The sequence below is a fragment of the Aquila chrysaetos genome, chromosome 8 (assembly GCF_900496995.4).
Source record: "Aquila chrysaetos chrysaetos chromosome 8, bAquChr1.4, whole genome shotgun sequence".
Lineage (NCBI taxonomy): Eukaryota > Metazoa > Chordata > Aves > Accipitriformes > Accipitridae > Aquila > Aquila chrysaetos.
The window spans coordinates 3,317,181-3,332,607 of record NC_044011.1 but is presented as its reverse complement, the minus strand read 5'-3'; the positions used below and the strand labels follow the sequence as shown (position 1 = coordinate 3,332,607).

General features: G+C 65.2%; 2 protein-coding genes across 2 annotated transcripts; one reads left to right on the top strand and one right to left on the bottom strand.

Annotated features, from left to right (window-relative positions):
- The first annotated feature begins 1,159 nt into the window (after positions 1-1,159).
- On the top strand, positions 1,160-4,590 carry DLX3 (distal-less homeobox 3). The gene is made up of 3 exons (XM_030021579.2): positions 1,160-1,623; positions 2,000-2,190; positions 4,144-4,590. The coding sequence occupies exons 1-3, from the start codon at positions 1,305-1,307 to the stop codon at positions 4,483-4,485; spliced, it is 852 nt and encodes a 283-aa protein (XP_029877439.1). The 5' UTR covers positions 1,160-1,304; the 3' UTR covers positions 4,486-4,590.
- Positions 4,591-10,611: 6,021 nt separating this feature from the next.
- DLX4 (distal-less homeobox 4) lies at positions 10,612-14,785 on the bottom strand. Its single transcript, XM_030021584.1, has 3 exons — positions 14,391-14,785; positions 12,679-12,872; positions 10,612-11,765 (listed from the first exon to the last, which is right to left on the bottom strand). Exons 1-3 carry the CDS (start codon positions 14,680-14,682, stop codon positions 11,514-11,516), a joined length of 738 nt encoding a protein of 245 aa, XP_029877444.1. The 5' UTR covers positions 14,683-14,785; the 3' UTR covers positions 10,612-11,513.
- Positions 14,786-15,427: the final 642 nt, after the last annotated feature.

The following is a 15,427-nucleotide window of genomic DNA, read 5'->3' as shown; positions in this document are numbered from 1 at the left end:
ATTCACATTTTAAAAAATTATTTTTCTATTTTATTCATGGCCCCGGCGGTGGCGGCAGGGCCGGGACTCGAACCCGCGGCTCCGAGGAGCGGCGCAGATGCCCGCTGCGGCCGTCAGGTGGAGCCGTTGCACCGCGCTGCACTGCTGGGGGGGGGGCGATCGGGGGGGGGGACGGGGGGGAGAAGCCTCTACCAGGCTTAAGGATCGGGCCCCAGCTCCCTCCCAGCCCCCCCCCCAGGCCCTCTCAGGGGTAAGGACCTGCCAGTAGAGGCAGAGACACCCCCCCCCCCCAAAAAAATAAAAGTTCCCCTCCCGAAGACCCCCCCCCCCCCCAACACTGCTGGGTGGGAGGGGGTGGCTGGGGACAGCCCTGCGAGTGGCCGGGGGTGGCAGGGGCTGGTCTGGGACCCCCGGGCTGGGCAATGCTGGCAGGGGGTCTTAGGGCAGCGGGGGGGGGGGTCAGGACCCTGACTGGGGGTGGGAGAGGGGCACAGAGTCCTGGGGGGGGTGATGTCCCCAGAATCAGGGCTTGTCACTGCCCCGAGGTCCCCACAGGGCAGGTGGAAGATGGCGAGTTTTGGGGTACCTGAGGGTCCCCTGCTCCATGAGGCTGGGGGGGTTTCTGCCTTGGGGATGGCATTGAACTGGGAGACACTGGTAACTGCTGGGAGAAGGTGAGGGGGGTCTAAAACATCCCCCTGTAGCCACCCAGCCCCAAGCCTGAATCCATCCTACCCCCTAACCCCAACCCTTCCTCTCCCCTACCCCCCAGCAACCCCCCCTCCCCCAAATCCCCCCTCAGCACCAAAAGTCCCCGGGAGGGCCACCAATCCCCCGGAAAAAAAAGCCCTCCCCTGAATCACAGGGTGTCCCCAGAGACCCTGCCAGCCGCCCCCCCCCAGTCCCTGCTCCTGCAGACAGGAGCCTGCGATCTTTATTTATTCCTTCTCCCTCCTTCACCCACTCTTTGTTGTTTCTTGAGAGAGGGAAAGAAGAAAAAAAAAAAAAAAAGAAAGAGGAAAAAAAACACACACAGAGAGGAGGCAGGAGCCTATTTTGCCTCCCAGGCAATATTTCTGGAGCCAATCGGAATGCGCACCCACCCTGCCCTGCTCCCTAATTAAAGGCTTTAAGCAGGCGGCCGGGGCTGGAGGTTTGGGCACAGTCTCTTGGTTGCTCTTCGCAAGAGCCGGTGCGGAGGAGCCGGCTCTGGGCACGCCAGGCCTGACGCGCGGGCAGCCGGAGCCGCCAGGTTGGGGGGTCCCCAGCCAGGCGGGCAGCTCCCCCCCCCCCCAGTTCCAGCGATGAGCGGCTCTTTCGACAAGAAGCTTTCCAGCATCCTCACCGACCTCTCGGGCTCGCTGAGTTGCCATGCCGCCTCCAAGGACTCTCCTACCTTACCGGAGTCCTCCGTCACCGATTTGGGCTACTACACCGGCCAGCACGACTACTACTCGGGCCAGTCCTACAGCCAGCCCGTGAGCCACTACCCTTACCACCAGTTCAACCTCAACGGCATCGGCGCTGCCGGCACCTACTCGCCTAAATCCGACTATTCCTACAGCCCTTCCTACCGCCAGTACAGCCACTTCAGGGACCAGCAGCTCCCAGTACAAGAAGCAGGTAGGATGCTCAGGAGAGAGGGGGTCGTATCCATCCCGCTGATCCCCTGGGATTGTGGCCGGAGCTTGGCGAAGTTGCACCCCTCTAATTGTCCCCGAGTTGGGGACGGGGTGGCCGTGGGGCTGGGGGAAGGGGGTGTTGTCCCCGTCGAAGGATGGGGTGGATGTCGGGACAGGGCTCAGCCCCCTCCGGCATCCCCGGTGCTGCGGGGGGGATGCAGCAGGATGGAGCCGGGCTGGATGCGGCCATCCGGGGGATGCCCCGAGGGACGGGGCAGTGTCACCGCGCAGAGCGGGATGACCCTGAGCTGGGGGTGGGATGCCTGCGCTGGGACCCCTTCACCGGCACCGGCCTCACACCTCCGCTCTCTGCCCAGTGTCGGTGAAGGAGGAGCCGGAGCCGGAGGTGCGGATGGTCAATGGAAAACCCAAGAAGATCCGCAAGCCCCGCACCATCTACTCCAGTTACCAGCTGGCGGCTCTGCAACGCCGATTCCAGAAAGCCCAGTACCTGGCGCTGCCCGAACGGGCTGAACTGGCCGCCCAGCTGGGGCTCACCCAGACCCAGGTAAGGGCTGAGCCCCCTGTCACCCCCCCGTCACCCCAATTCCCAGCCACGGGCAGGAAGGATTGGCAAGAGGGGGAGCCGGAGCTGCCCCCCTCCTGACAAAACCCGAATGAGTGGAGGTTTGGGTGAGGGCTCCGTTCACAGCTGGATGGTGAGAGCCGGGAGGGGTCTGGGGGTCCCTGGAGATGGATGATCCCCATTTGCTTATGGGCGCCGGGATCCCTGCCGCCAGATTTCCCTGTGCGGAGCAGATCTGCTTTGCAGAGGAAAAAGTGGAGAGGAGAGAAGGAGCAGAGAGAGGGGACGGACCCCAGTCCGTGCCCCGTTCCCCAGGTTTTGGGGTGTATCCCCTTCCCTGTGGAGCCACCCCCATCCCAGACCTCGCTCTGCCCAGGCACCCGGCAGGGTCTGAGGCCGAATCCTGCCCTGGTGCCTGGGAGGGTCCTGGCTCCCAGGAACATGGGACACAAAATCCCAGGCGGGACAGGGTGCTCGGGACGGGGTGCTTGGGACACCCTATCCCGGCAGCAGGTCCTGACCCCGAGTCCAGCTGGAGCGCAGGGACGTGGGGGCCGGACTCTGCTCCCCCCAGCCGGGTTTCTGGGGGTCCCCTTGGGTCCGTCCTCGTGGCACTTCAGCTCCCCGATCCCGCTCGGTCCAGGCAGAGAGAAGGGATTTTGGGACAGGAATCACATTCCCCTCGCCAGGACGCTACGCTTGGGGTGGCACTTTAGGCTGGACTGGAAAAGCAGGAATGGGCGCGATGGGCATCTCGCCACTCATGCACCCAGATTTGGGGCTAAACCCTTGCTTTTGGGATTTGCTTGGCGCAAGGACAAATCGCCCCCCACCGATCTGCTGGCATCAGGGCGAGCGGGTCGTCACCGCGGCGTGCGACTCCCCCGCACCCCATCCCGTCCCCGGCGCCCTCCCTGCCTGCGGGCCGGCGCCGGCGCCCTTGTGCCGCCCTTGGCGCGGCGCTCCCCAGCACCCGGCCTTCCTCCTCCTCCTCCTCCTCCTCCTCCCTTGGGCGATGAAGCAATCGAGGACACTCGGCAAAGGGCTGACGGAGCGCGTCACCCGCTCCCAGAGGGACATCCTGTTTGGGTGACAACCACCGCCCCCCCCACTCCTTCCCCAGGGGCCAAGGGCGTCCAGCACCGACGCCTCACCCAGCACCGGCGACGCTCCCGACGCCCGGCGTGCCGGGCCGGCGGCCCGTGATGCATGGCGTGACGGGCTTCCCGCGACGCCCATGTCCCCAGGGGGGGGGCTTCCCACGACGCACCGCGTCCCCGAGGTGCCCGTGACACCCGTATCATGGGTGCCTTCCCGCGGCGCACGGCGTGTCCGGGTTCCCCGTGACACCCGCGTCCCGGGTGCCTTCCCGCGATGCGCTGTGTGTCTGGGTTCCCCGTGACACCAACGTCCCGGGGGGGGCCTTCCCGCGATGCACCATGTCTGTGGGGTCCCCGTGATGCCCATGTCCTGGGTGCCTTCCCACGGTGCACGGTGTGTCCAAGCTCTCCATGACACCCATGTCCCTTCCCATGTTGCATCATGTGTGTGGGCTCCCCATGACACCCATGTCCCTTCCCATGTTGGATCGTGTGTCTGGGCTCCCCGTGACACCCATGTCCCTTCCCATGTTGGATCGTGTGTCTGGGCTCCCCGTGACACCCATGTCCCTTCCCATGTTGGATCGTGTGTCTGGGCTCCCTGTGACACCCATGTCCCTTCCCATGTTGGATCATGTGTCTGGGCTCCCTGTGACACCCATGTCCCTTGTTGGATCGTGCGCCTGGGCTCTCCATGACACCCACGTCCCTTGTTGCATCCCGCTTGCCCGGCATCCCCGCCTCACCCCCACCCCGGGGTCCTACTCCCGTACCTCGTTCAACCCGGGCGTCCGCTTTTGGTGACGGGGTGCTGACCCCTCTCCCTCCCTGCCAGGTGAAGATCTGGTTCCAGAACCGCCGCTCCAAGTTCAAGAAGCTGTACAAGAACGGCGAGGTGCCGCTGGAGCACAGCCCCAACAACAGCGACTCCATGGCCTGCAACTCCCCGCCTTCCCCGGCCGTCTGGGACAGTAACTCGCACGGCAGCGCGCCGGGCCGGACCTCGCTCCCGCAGCCGCTTCCCTACAGCTCTTCCCCCGGCTTTTTGGAGGAGCACAACCCCTGGTATCACCCCCAGACCCTCAGCGGACCCCACGGACCCCACCAGCCGCCACCGGCCACCACGATGCATCACACCTCTCCGGGGCCTCCCCCCAACACCGGTGCCGTCTACTAACAGCCCGGAGCGAGAAAAGGAACGAGAGACAGTGGCAGAACTCCTTTGCCTCCTTTTTTTTCCCCCTACTTTTTGGGTTTTCTTCTTTTTTTTTTTTTTTTTTTTTTTTTTTTGGACAACCATGTACATGCACCCCTAGATATACACTTATATATCCTATCCTCTCCCAGCTCATCTCAGGAACAAGAGGACTGCAAAGGGTTAAACGCATTAGCTCCCAGCCCAGGGCAGGCGAGGAAAAGGTGGAGAATTCTTCTTATGCATTTTTTTTTTTTTTCTTTTTCCATCCGCCCCCCCCCTAATAAAAACGGCCCCCGAGGAGCCACATCCCACCGGGGGTCCCTCGGCGGAGCTTTGCTTCTTGGGGCCACCCCGGTGAGCTGCCTTGGGGGGGGGGGGGCTGCCCCACGCTGTGACCCCCACCCCACCCCACGCACGAGTGGGCACCCAGGAGGGGCACGAGGGGCACCCGGAGCACCCGCGCCCCAATGGGAACGGAGCCGGCGGGGAGGAGGACGCGGCGTCGCGGCGTGTGGGTGCCCGTCGCCGATGCCGAAGGAGCGGGATGTGTTTCGCCCTCGCGACACTCGAAATCCGGGGACCGGGAGCGGTTTGGGGGGCCACGGACGCCCCACGGGAGTAAACCAGGACCCCCAGCCCGGCCGCTTCTGTGGCAGCTTCGCGGGAATCGCCCGGGACGATGGTCAGACAATAAGGTGGTTATTTAAAAATAAATAAAAAGTGTGTGGGGAGAAAATATTTTAATATTTAAACAGTTCAGGAATGGCTTAAGTTATTTTTTAAAGAGAAAAATCGTGCTAATGTCCGTTTTCTAACAGTGCCTCCATCTGTGTCAGTTAAGCTAACAGCGAAGCAGAATGCCTATTTTTTAAATAAATCGACAACACATTTTAAAGAAAAAAAAAAACCTCTTTACTATTTTTTAAGAGAATGATGCTATTTTTTTAAAAGCAGAAAGTGCAGTTTTAAGAAGTGTTCATACGTGTTGTACAGTCCCGAGGATCTTATTTATGTTGCCTTATATAAATAGGGGTGTATGGGGGAAAAAAGAGAGTGTACATAAGGTTCGTTTGTATAAAGTTGATCCAAACCAAACTGTTTTCGGTCTGGTTTTTTGTTCGCTTTTTTTTTAAGGAAAAAAAAAAAAATCCTGGTGGATGGGAGCCCGCTCTAAGGACAGGGGCTTCCTCCGAGCGTCCTTTGCTGCTTTCCTAGTGAACAAAAGCTGATCTATAAATGTTAATAAAAGAAGTGCTTTGAATTTGAAGGCTCCAAACACCATTTTTTGGGAGGTTTTTGGTGAGCAGGGAGGAGCTCAGGAGTTTTCCGGCTTGGGAAACGTAGAGTTAAACCCTGCGTCCCCTGCGCCCCCTTTTTGGGGGGCAGCTGGGGGGGGGGGGGGGCGGGGACCGGGGATGGCACTGGGCGGTGGGCACGGCCGCTGCCGGCTCCCCCCGAGTCCCGCTTCGCCCCGCCGAGAGGGAATTTGCGGTGAGAGGATTTTATTCCTGCTTTGCAGAGTCTTCCCTGAACCGCCGCGGAGAGCTGCCGCTTCCCTCCCGCTCCTGTTACTGGGACCAGTAGGCTCTTAGCCATGCAAACTGGGAGGGTGACTGGGCTGACCCGGTGTCCCTTTTGGGGACACCCCATGAGCGAGGGCTGGCAGGGGACGGAATCCCCACCAAGGCACCGACCCCGCGGGACCGACGCTTGCCATCCCTGCGGAGAAGCCGACTATCCCCATCGGTTTTATGGGGCCGGGAGGGCACGAGTGACCCAAAGACCCCCCCCCCAGCCGTGGGGTCTTGGGATGGGGACGGGGCTGAACCGCTCCGGTCACCCTGCTCGGCTGTCCCCGGCATCGTTTCATGGGTGGGAGTGCAGCAAAGGGTCGGGGGCTGAAGCCCCGTCCCCCATCCCAGTGCTGTCCCCACTGAGCCGCACTGGGGACGGGGGACCTGGTCCCCAGCATCGCATCCCCGATGGCCGTGGAGGGCCCCCCCCAGCCCCCTGCGCTGCTCCCACATGGCCCCAGGCAGCACCCAAACCTCTGTGGGGTGGCTCCGGGGACGGTCCCCCTGCACCATCCGGGGACACCCCCGGCACCGTGGGGTGCCGGCACGCCGGGCACAACCGGGATGCACCCAGCTTCCAGCGTCCCCAAAGGTGTCCCAGTGTCCCCAGAGGTGTCCCCATGTCCCCCCTTCCCACGGCCAAGTCCGTGCGGGGCCAACCTCGCGCCTCCCACCCGTGGGGGTTTCCCCAAATCCCCCCCCCCACGGGCTGCACCCGCCGGTTCCCCATCCCCATCCCGTGCCGCCGGCGTGCCAGCATCGGGCACGGCCGGACCCCTGGGCATCCCAGTACGGCTCCTGCATGACCGGGCCGGTTCCAAAGAATTAAGGGGTGCTGCCAGCCCCCCGTCCCCCAGCGCTTGGGGTTGAGGTTGGGGTTGGAGGCTGCGTGCAAACCGCCCCAGAGCCGGCAGGCGGGCAGACACGCTGGAGACACGGGGGTTATTAGGGGGAGGCTGCCAGCAAGAGCGAGGAGGCGGCGGGTTGGGAGAGGAGGAAACCGAGCGGCGTTGCCTGGAGTGAGAAGCACGGCATGAGCTGGCGCTGGTTTATTTTATTTATTTTTTTTTTTCTTTTTTAATTTAGGGGGGGGAGGAAAAAAAAAAAAAAAAGAAGATTTCATATCCGTGGATTATATAAATGCCGGGTGCATCGCTGCCCGCGGACAGGCGCTAATCCTGCTCCCCTCCGGCAGCACTGCCTGCAAGCTGGACTCCCCCGGCAGCCTGTGCCGCCAGTCCTGACGCCCCGGGGATGGGCACTGGGGAAGACATTGTGCTCATGTAGCCCCCAGTCCCTCCAGTCCCACTCCTCTATCCTGGCCGTGGAGCATGTCCCGGAGCCCAGGTGGGGCTGGGGGTTCCCAGGGGTCACAGCACCCACAGCCCATGGGGTGGGCTGGGTGCCGGGGAGCCAGCGCCGGTGCAGGAGCCTTTTGCACCTGCCCGGTGAGCCGCGGCAGAGCCGGGCACGGCCCCTCTGGGCTGCCATCCCCCTGTTCCTTCTCGCTCAGCCCCATCTCCAACAACCTGGGGGGGGGGGAAGGTTCAGCACCAGCATCACCCACTGTTCTTCCAGCCCAGAGGTTGGCCAAGACCACCAGAGCTCCCCAAAAGGGACTGCGGGACCCAGACATGTCTCCCCAGGGCAAAGCCCGCTCCTTCTGCCAGCAGCTGCCGCCCCAGCGGGCTGCCGAAAGCAGAATGGGGCCTGAAAACCAGAGGCAGGACCCCTCCGGGGTGGAGACATCACCCCATCACCCCCTTCCTCCCAGCGTCCTGGCCCTGACATAGGAATAAAATGACCATCCTTCATTATACCAGTTATCCCCTGCCGGCAGCGGGGATGGAGAACGGCGCCGAACAGTACCGGGATGGGGATGCCGGGGACACCCAGCCCCTCGGAGAGGATTTTGCCAGTGGCTACAAGCAGGACGAGGGCTCAGCTGTGGTTTCCAGCCTCCGTGGGTCCAAACTGTGGGGCAGCAGTGGCCGGCATCCCACCGGCATCCCCGCACGGATCTGTCCCTCGTGCACAAGCCCCGGCGCGCAGCCCTCCCAGCACGGCACACGTTTCCTGCGCCGTTGCAACACGCCGCTTCCAGCCTCTTGCGTCACGCCGCTGCCAACACAAAGAGCGGGGGCAGCTGCCCGCCCACGGCCCGGCCTGGCATCCACCATGTCTTCGTCTCCTCCCCAGCTCTTGGCTAACCCGGCACACGGCGGCCGGAGCCCAGGAGTGACGCCAGGCAGCCACGGCGTTGCCGCCAGCCGGGGCTCCGTCACCGTTGCTGGTACTGGAAAATAGGACAGAAACGCTCCCGAGTGGCCTCGGGGACGTCTCTGCTCCCGGTCCGCCCCGGTCCGTGTCCCATCACCCTGCCCGGGCTGGGAATGGGAAAGGGACACAAAGTCCCCCCCCGGCTGCCCAAACCCGCCCTGGCAATTTGAAGAGGGTCAGTTGGATTTCCAGCCTGCGCGAGTGGAGGGAAGAGGGAGCCAAACAAGCCCAGGGATGTCCCTGTCCCCCAGTGGGATTTCTCCCATCCAGTGGGTTAAACCCTACCAGACCGAGATGTCGGGGTGCTCTTGGCCTTTTCTGAGTGTCCCCAACCGGGGACGCTTTTGGCCGGTGGGAGAAGAGCCAAGACCAGCTCCAGCGATGCCGTGCTGGCAACACCACCCCTCTCCCGGGGTGCAGAGGAAAGCGGGGTCACCGTCCGGTTTGGCTGCAGAGGAAAGGGCAGAACAGCCCCCAAACCCCCTCCTCAGGGCACGGGACCCCATCCCTGTCCCCATCCCCGTCCCCCAGGAGCACCCCGAGCAGGACCCGAGCGCAGGCGGGCGGCAGCGGGCGCTGAGCTCCCCCGGGTGCCCGAGAGATGGGCTGGAGCAGGAATTTCCCTGCACCCAAGGGTGCCCTAACTGGGATCTGCTCCCACGCGCCAGGGCAGGAGGGGTCGGCCGTGGCTCTCCCACGTGTGGGGTTGGGTGCAGGGGGGAGCCGCAGGCGAAGGCGGCCCCCCCACACCCCTCCCCATGGGGTCCGGGCGCCAGCCGCCATCCCGGCCACACCGCGAGCGCCGGGCGGGCCGGATCCTGGCCCCGGGAGCCAAGGGTTGCTGCGTCCCTCCTGCTGCAAGACGGGACCTGCGAGCGGCTCTGGCTGCAGGTCCTTGGCAGCACATCCATCGGGAAAGCCGAGCGGGCGCCGTGGCCTCTGCCTCCTGCTTCCCCCGTCCCGCCAGATCTTTTCCCTCCCGGGCATGCCACGCTGCCGAGCCCCCTCCAACCCCACCGCCGGCTCTGCAGGAGGTCACCCCAAATGCGCAGGGCTGGGATGGTGCTCAGCACCCAGCTCCTCGGTGGCAGCACCCTAAGGCATCCAAGAGCCCTCTGCAGCCAGTACCATAGCATGTTGCAGCCCCTTCCCGGGGCTGGAGAGTAATTCCTGGAGGAAAGCTGCCCCTTCCAGCCCAAAGCCCCTGTGTGGGGTAAATCCCACCCGCAAGCAGCTGGGCTTTCCCCAGTCTCTGGATGAGAAATTCTCCTTTCTGCCAATGTTGGTGCAAAGCAAATCCACCCGCCTCCCTAAAGGCTCGGTGGGGAGGACGGGCTCCATCACTCACGGAAAATAAAGCTAGTCTTGCCCTGCACAGACCCCTGCTTCTTCCAGACTTGTCCCCACTCGTGGACACCATCCACCCACGCAGAGGACACCACTCGTCATGTCTCAGCCCCGGACCGCGGTCGGTCCCAGCCACGATGTCCCCCAGGGTGCCGAGCCAGCCCGTGGGCTCCACGTCCTCCATGTACCCTCGTCGCAATGCGCCCGTGGCCATTGTGGGACACAGCCGGGGACAACCGTGCCTGCATCCCAGCGGGGTCACCACCAGCATCCCAAACCTCTCGGATGAGGGATCAAGCCGACTACCGGCTGGCAGGGCGGCGGGGGCTCGTGTCCAGCCCTGTGGCTCCCGGCATGGACCTGGGGCTCCCCACGTGCCTCCGGCCCCGGGCACACCGTTCCCACGCTCGACGCCAGATCTCCAGCCCTGCCCATCTCCAAGCTATTGATTGCTTGCTCAAAAACCCGACTCCTCAGGTGGGAGCCAAGTGCTCGGAAAAACTCCGGCCCCCCGTGCTGTCGAAGGTGCAAAGCGAACAGAGCCACGCATGGCATCGCGGCATTGCTCCCTCCCCGACCTTGCCGGCTGTGGTGGGAAACATGGTCCCCCGGACAGGAAGGGACCCTTGGAGCGTGGGAAATATAAGCTGGGAATATCTGGAGCGAGGATCATGGCATGTTTGTGCAACGGAGCAAACCTCGGTACGGACCCGCTGCACCAGCAAATCTCTGCTGGGGAGAGCCCCAGCGCGGGTCTCGTCCCCATCGTGAGTGACAAACACTGAGCAGGATTGGGAAAAGTGAGAAATAACGATAATGTATTTTCTAGCCAGGTTCTGGCCTCTGAAAAGCACAAAGGGAGAGGTTACCCACTGTCAAACCTGCAGCAGAAAAATATCCCCCGTTCCCAAAATACCCTCGCTCCCCGGGCCAGGTATTCACGGGGGCTGCTGGAGACGTGGGGCAGTAACCCCAGGCTCGACCTGCCCCAGGGTCCCCAGCCTGCCCCGTGTCCCCCTGCCCTCCCTCTCCCACCCCTATTAAGGGAGACATCTTCAACAGCTCTAAATTGCCCGTAATTACCCCGAGGAGGCGGCGAGAAGCCCCTCACCGAGGGGCCCAGGTCCACAATTACTATAATTGCGCCTCCATTTCGGGGGAGCGATTGCATGTCTGAAAATAGCGGCGGGTCCCGCACAGATGTCTGGGGGGTGGACACAGCCCCAGCCCCCTGCTCCAATGCCTCCATCCCCGCAGGGCTATATTCCCAGGACCTTTTGGAGATGGGATCCTCCGAGGACCGGGACCGAAGCGTCTCCCCCAAACCAGGGACAGACCCCCCCCCCCAAAGGGAGCGGCAGGTACGGAGGAGCAGTCTTTACAAGTGTACAGCCTATTTATAAAGGGGGGGGGCACATACAATAATGAACGGTATTTATAAATAAGGCCAGGCTGGGGGGGTCCAGAGACTCCCCAGCCCCCCAGCCCCTCTCGGGGCCCCCCCTGCCCCATGTCCGTGAACGGAGGGACGCGGGGCTACGGCTGGAGGCCGAGTCCTGTCCTGCCGGGACGGGCGCACCAGGGTGCTGTACTGGAGCTGTCTCACTTCAGACCGCGATGGAGCAGGCGATCCCCAGGTTCCTGCAGACCGCAATCGCCTTCCTCCTCCTCTTCCTCCTTCTCCATTCGCTGGGGTCCCCCAGGGCTTCGCTGGGCTCCCCGGTCCCTTGGGGGGGGGAGCGGCAGAGCATCCCCCCCACCTCGCTGGCCCTCCCGGAGCCGGCGGTTGCTGGATCCGTGGCAGCATCACATCATGGGGGCTCGGGGGATGGCATCCTGCGGGTGCGGCTGGTACCAGGCTCCGAAGCTGTTGATGTAGCTGCTGGGGGCCAGGGGGGCCCCTTTGCCCGGCACGGGGATGTCCCAGAGCGGGGGGATGTTGGGGGAGCAGGGGGAGAGGGAGGCGGCGGTGTGGAGGTGCTCCCCATCGGGCGCGCTCGAGCCCTGCTTCATGATCTTCTTGTACTTGGAGCGCTTGTTCTGGAACCAGATCTTGACCTGTGGGAGAGAGAGGGGTGAGCGGGGAGGATGGGGTCTGTGGCTAACGCCACCCCCCTAAACCCCCAGCGTCAATAATTACAGACCCCTTTGGGGTCCCCGTCTCCCCCATCTACGCCTGCCCTTTCCCGGGGGCACAGCCGATTCGGCGTGGGGGTCTCTGAGATAAGCGGGGCTTTCAGCCCAACCCTATACAAACCACCAGAGACTCCACTAAGGGCAGCTGGAGGAGACTGTGGGAAGAGGCGCACAGGGAGCCCAAACAAACCTGCGATAAACGGAGACCAACCCAGGAGTCCCCAGCCGTGCACATCCCCACGTGTCCCCCACGTCCCCCCCCCCCTGCCTCCGGCACAGGCTGTGGCCCCCACCAGCCCAGCCGGGTGCCGGGTGCCAGGGCCGGGTCGGGGTGCGGCACGGTGGAGCCCGCCGCGCTGGGGTGGTGGCCCCACTCATTCCTCCCCGCGGTCCCCCCCCGCGCTGCCGGCAGGTTCCCACTTGTCTCTTCTTCCCCGGCTTTATGAGCTCGCTTCGCCCCTGGCTCCGGGCTGCACCGCTGCCGCCTGCTTGTCTCTCCCCATCGCCTTCAAAAACCCACTCACCCCGTCCCGCGGCCCAGGGCCGCCCAACGCCGGGCACGGCCGGGCCGGCAGCCAGGCTTCGGGGCTGGGAAAGTCCCGGTGCCGCTGGGAGGTGCGAGCAGGGGCGCCCCAAACCCGAGCCCCGGGGGCCCACCGGCGCCAGCTCCCCCGCCGCGGCACGGCAAGGCTCGGCACGGTTCCAGTTGCACCCCGGCGTCGTGACGCAGCCTTAATCCGGAGTCGCTCCCGGAGCGGCGATGGGCACAAGACCCCCTCGCGTGGCGCATCCCCGGGGACGCGACCACCCCCTTCGCCCCTGGCGGGGGCCGTACCTGGGTCTGGGTGAGCCCCAGCTGGGCCGCCAGCTCGGCACGCTCCGGCAGCGCCAGGTACTGGGTCTGCTGGAAACGCTGGTTGAGAGCTTGCAGCTGCAGGCTGGAGTAGATGGTGCGCGGCTTGCGCAGCTTCTTCCCTTTGCCGTTGATGCGCAGCTCCCCGTTGGCGATGGCCGGGGGCTTCTCGTGTTCTTGGGGTGGGAGAGGAGCAGAGAGTTAAACTAACACGCTGGGAGGTTAAAAAAAACCCCCCAAACCCAACCCCAAACCATCCCACCCTGGCCCTGGGGGCTGCAGTGGGTTTTGCTTTTTGGAGGTTAGTTTTGGAGGGGAGGGGGAATAAGTAGGGGGGGGGACCTGCTTTTGCTGTGCTGGTTTGTTTAAGCCCCAGGTAAAGCAAAGGGGAAACAGGAGGAGGAAGGGAGGGATGGGATTATTCGTTTAATATCACTATACAAGCCCAAAAGCGGGCAGGCCACAGACCCCTCTGCCGTGCACCCAACGCACGGGGGAGCAGGCAGGGCCCATGGGGTGACAGAGGGGGCGGCAGGACAGACTCCCCTGCCCCGGGGACCCTTGCTGGGGGCACGCTGCTCCCCCAGGCTGCAGCGAGCCCCCGGGCAGCCCCTCGCTGCGAGGTCTGTGCCCCCGTCCTGGACCCATCTCCTCCCCGCTCCGAGCCTTGGAGCATCCCTGGGTCCTTCTTGGGCCACGTGGCTTGTGCGGGGCAGAAACCCACCGGGGCTCAGAGAGGGACGGGGGACAAGGTGGTCCCCGACTCAGCAGCACGGGGGCCGACGTGGGCGAGCGCAGGGCACGGCGGCAAGCGCGTCTGCGCACCCACGTACACCCTGCGCGTAGTCCGCTCTGGCCACTGCCACGGCTCTCCGGAGCTGACGAGGGGGCCACAGGGCCCAGGGGCTCAGCCGGGCTCCGGACCCCTCCGTGGGGCAGCCCGGGGGCCGCTTCTCTCCGGGCTGGCTCAGCTTGCTGTTTCCCACGTCAGCTTTTGGGGAAAACAGTGGGGAACGGGGATACAACAGGGCAGGGAGCTGAGCTCGGAGCACGTTGGCAGTGGGGCAGAAGGGAGAGTCTGCCCGGCCTGGAGGGGCTCAGGGTGCAGGATGAGGGCAGCCGGGGGGGCTCAGGGTGCAGGATGAGGGCAGCCGGGGGGGTCTCGGGGGCAGGATGAGGGCAGCTGGGGGGGCTCAGGGGGCAGTATGAGGGCAGCTGGGGGGGCTCAGGGTGCAGGATGAGGGCAGCCGGGGGGTCTCGGGGGCAGGATGAGGGCAGCTGGGGGGGCTCAGGGGGCAGGATGAGGGCAGCCGGGGGGTCTCAGGGGGCAGGATGAGGGCAGCCGGGGGGTCTCGGGGGCAGGATGAGGGCAGCCGGGACTCTGATGCTCCCCATCCCCGGGGGTTTCTTGCAACCACGCAGCCACCCATCCACACGGGGCTCCGGGCACACCGGGAGGTGGGGGGGGGGGGGCGACCACGGACATCACCCTCAGCCCCCGCGGGTCTCTTCAGGGACCTCCCCACCGGGCCGAACCCCCACATCTCCGCTTCCCCGACGGACCGGCTCAGCCCCAACGCTCTTCCGACGGCTCCGTCCCGGCGCTTCCCGGTGAATTCCCATCGCTCCCCGCCGGGTGGGTGCCCGGGGAGAGGAGGGGGTGCGCAGCGCCGAGCACCCCGCGCCCACCTTACCTGCGTCCTGCAGTCTGCCGCCGTGGGTCAGCCCCGCCGGGGGATGCTGGGCACCGGGGGGTGGGTAAGGCAGGTAGGGACCCCCGTGGGGTGGCGGGGGGGCACCGCCGGTGTAGGGATAGGGCCCGGGCCGGGCGTAGGAGGCAAAAGTTGGCGGGTCGTGCTGGGGATGACCGGCGGGATGGAGACCGTGCAGCGGGTAGTGAGGCGGCGAGGGGTGACCGAGCTCCAGGAAAGCGGCTTTGGAGGGGTCGGGTCCCAACAGGCTCTCGGCCACGGAACTCATGGTCATGGTGGACCGGACCGGACCGGGCCGGACCGGGCCGGGCAGCCCCAGGAGCCCGCAATACCTCTCCGAAGCCCTCTACCCACCCACACCCCCCCCCCCCCCCCCCCCCCCCGGTTCGACGGGGCTCCGCGCTGCCGCACCGCGGCCCCGCGCCCGGGGGATCCCCTGCCCGCCCCGCCCCGCCCCGCCGAGCCCCGCCCGCGATGACGTCACGGCCCCGGGGCACCCCCCCCCCATCCCCCCCCAGTTGCCCACCCACCCCCCACCCACCCCCCGCCCGTGGGGGCAGCCCCCTCTCTGTGCCCCGGTGCAGAGCAATGCGTGGGGTCCGGGGTGGGGGGGCCACCAGGACCCCCCCCCCGCTGTGTCCTGGCTGTGTGTCCCCTTGGGGGGGCCTGGCCCACGTGTGGGGTAATTTGTTTTTGGGGGGGTTAACCCCTTCTCAGGGACCCCCCCCCCCCCTCTAGCGGGGGCACGGGGAGCGGACGGTGACTCCCCACGGACACGGCCCTGGGGGGACGCGTCCCCTTGAGGGGGACACGGGGCAGGATGGATCCCGGGCGAGGAGGAGCTGAGGCCGTTGGCGCTCGGCTCACCTGCGCGGGGACGCTGGAGGGACGCACCGGGGACAGGAGAAGGATGGACACGGGAAAGACGGACACCCCATGGAAGGACGGACACACAAGGGCGTCGAGGCCCTGTGCCTCCCCGATCCCCTTGTGCTTGTGGGTGCTGGGGGAGGACACCC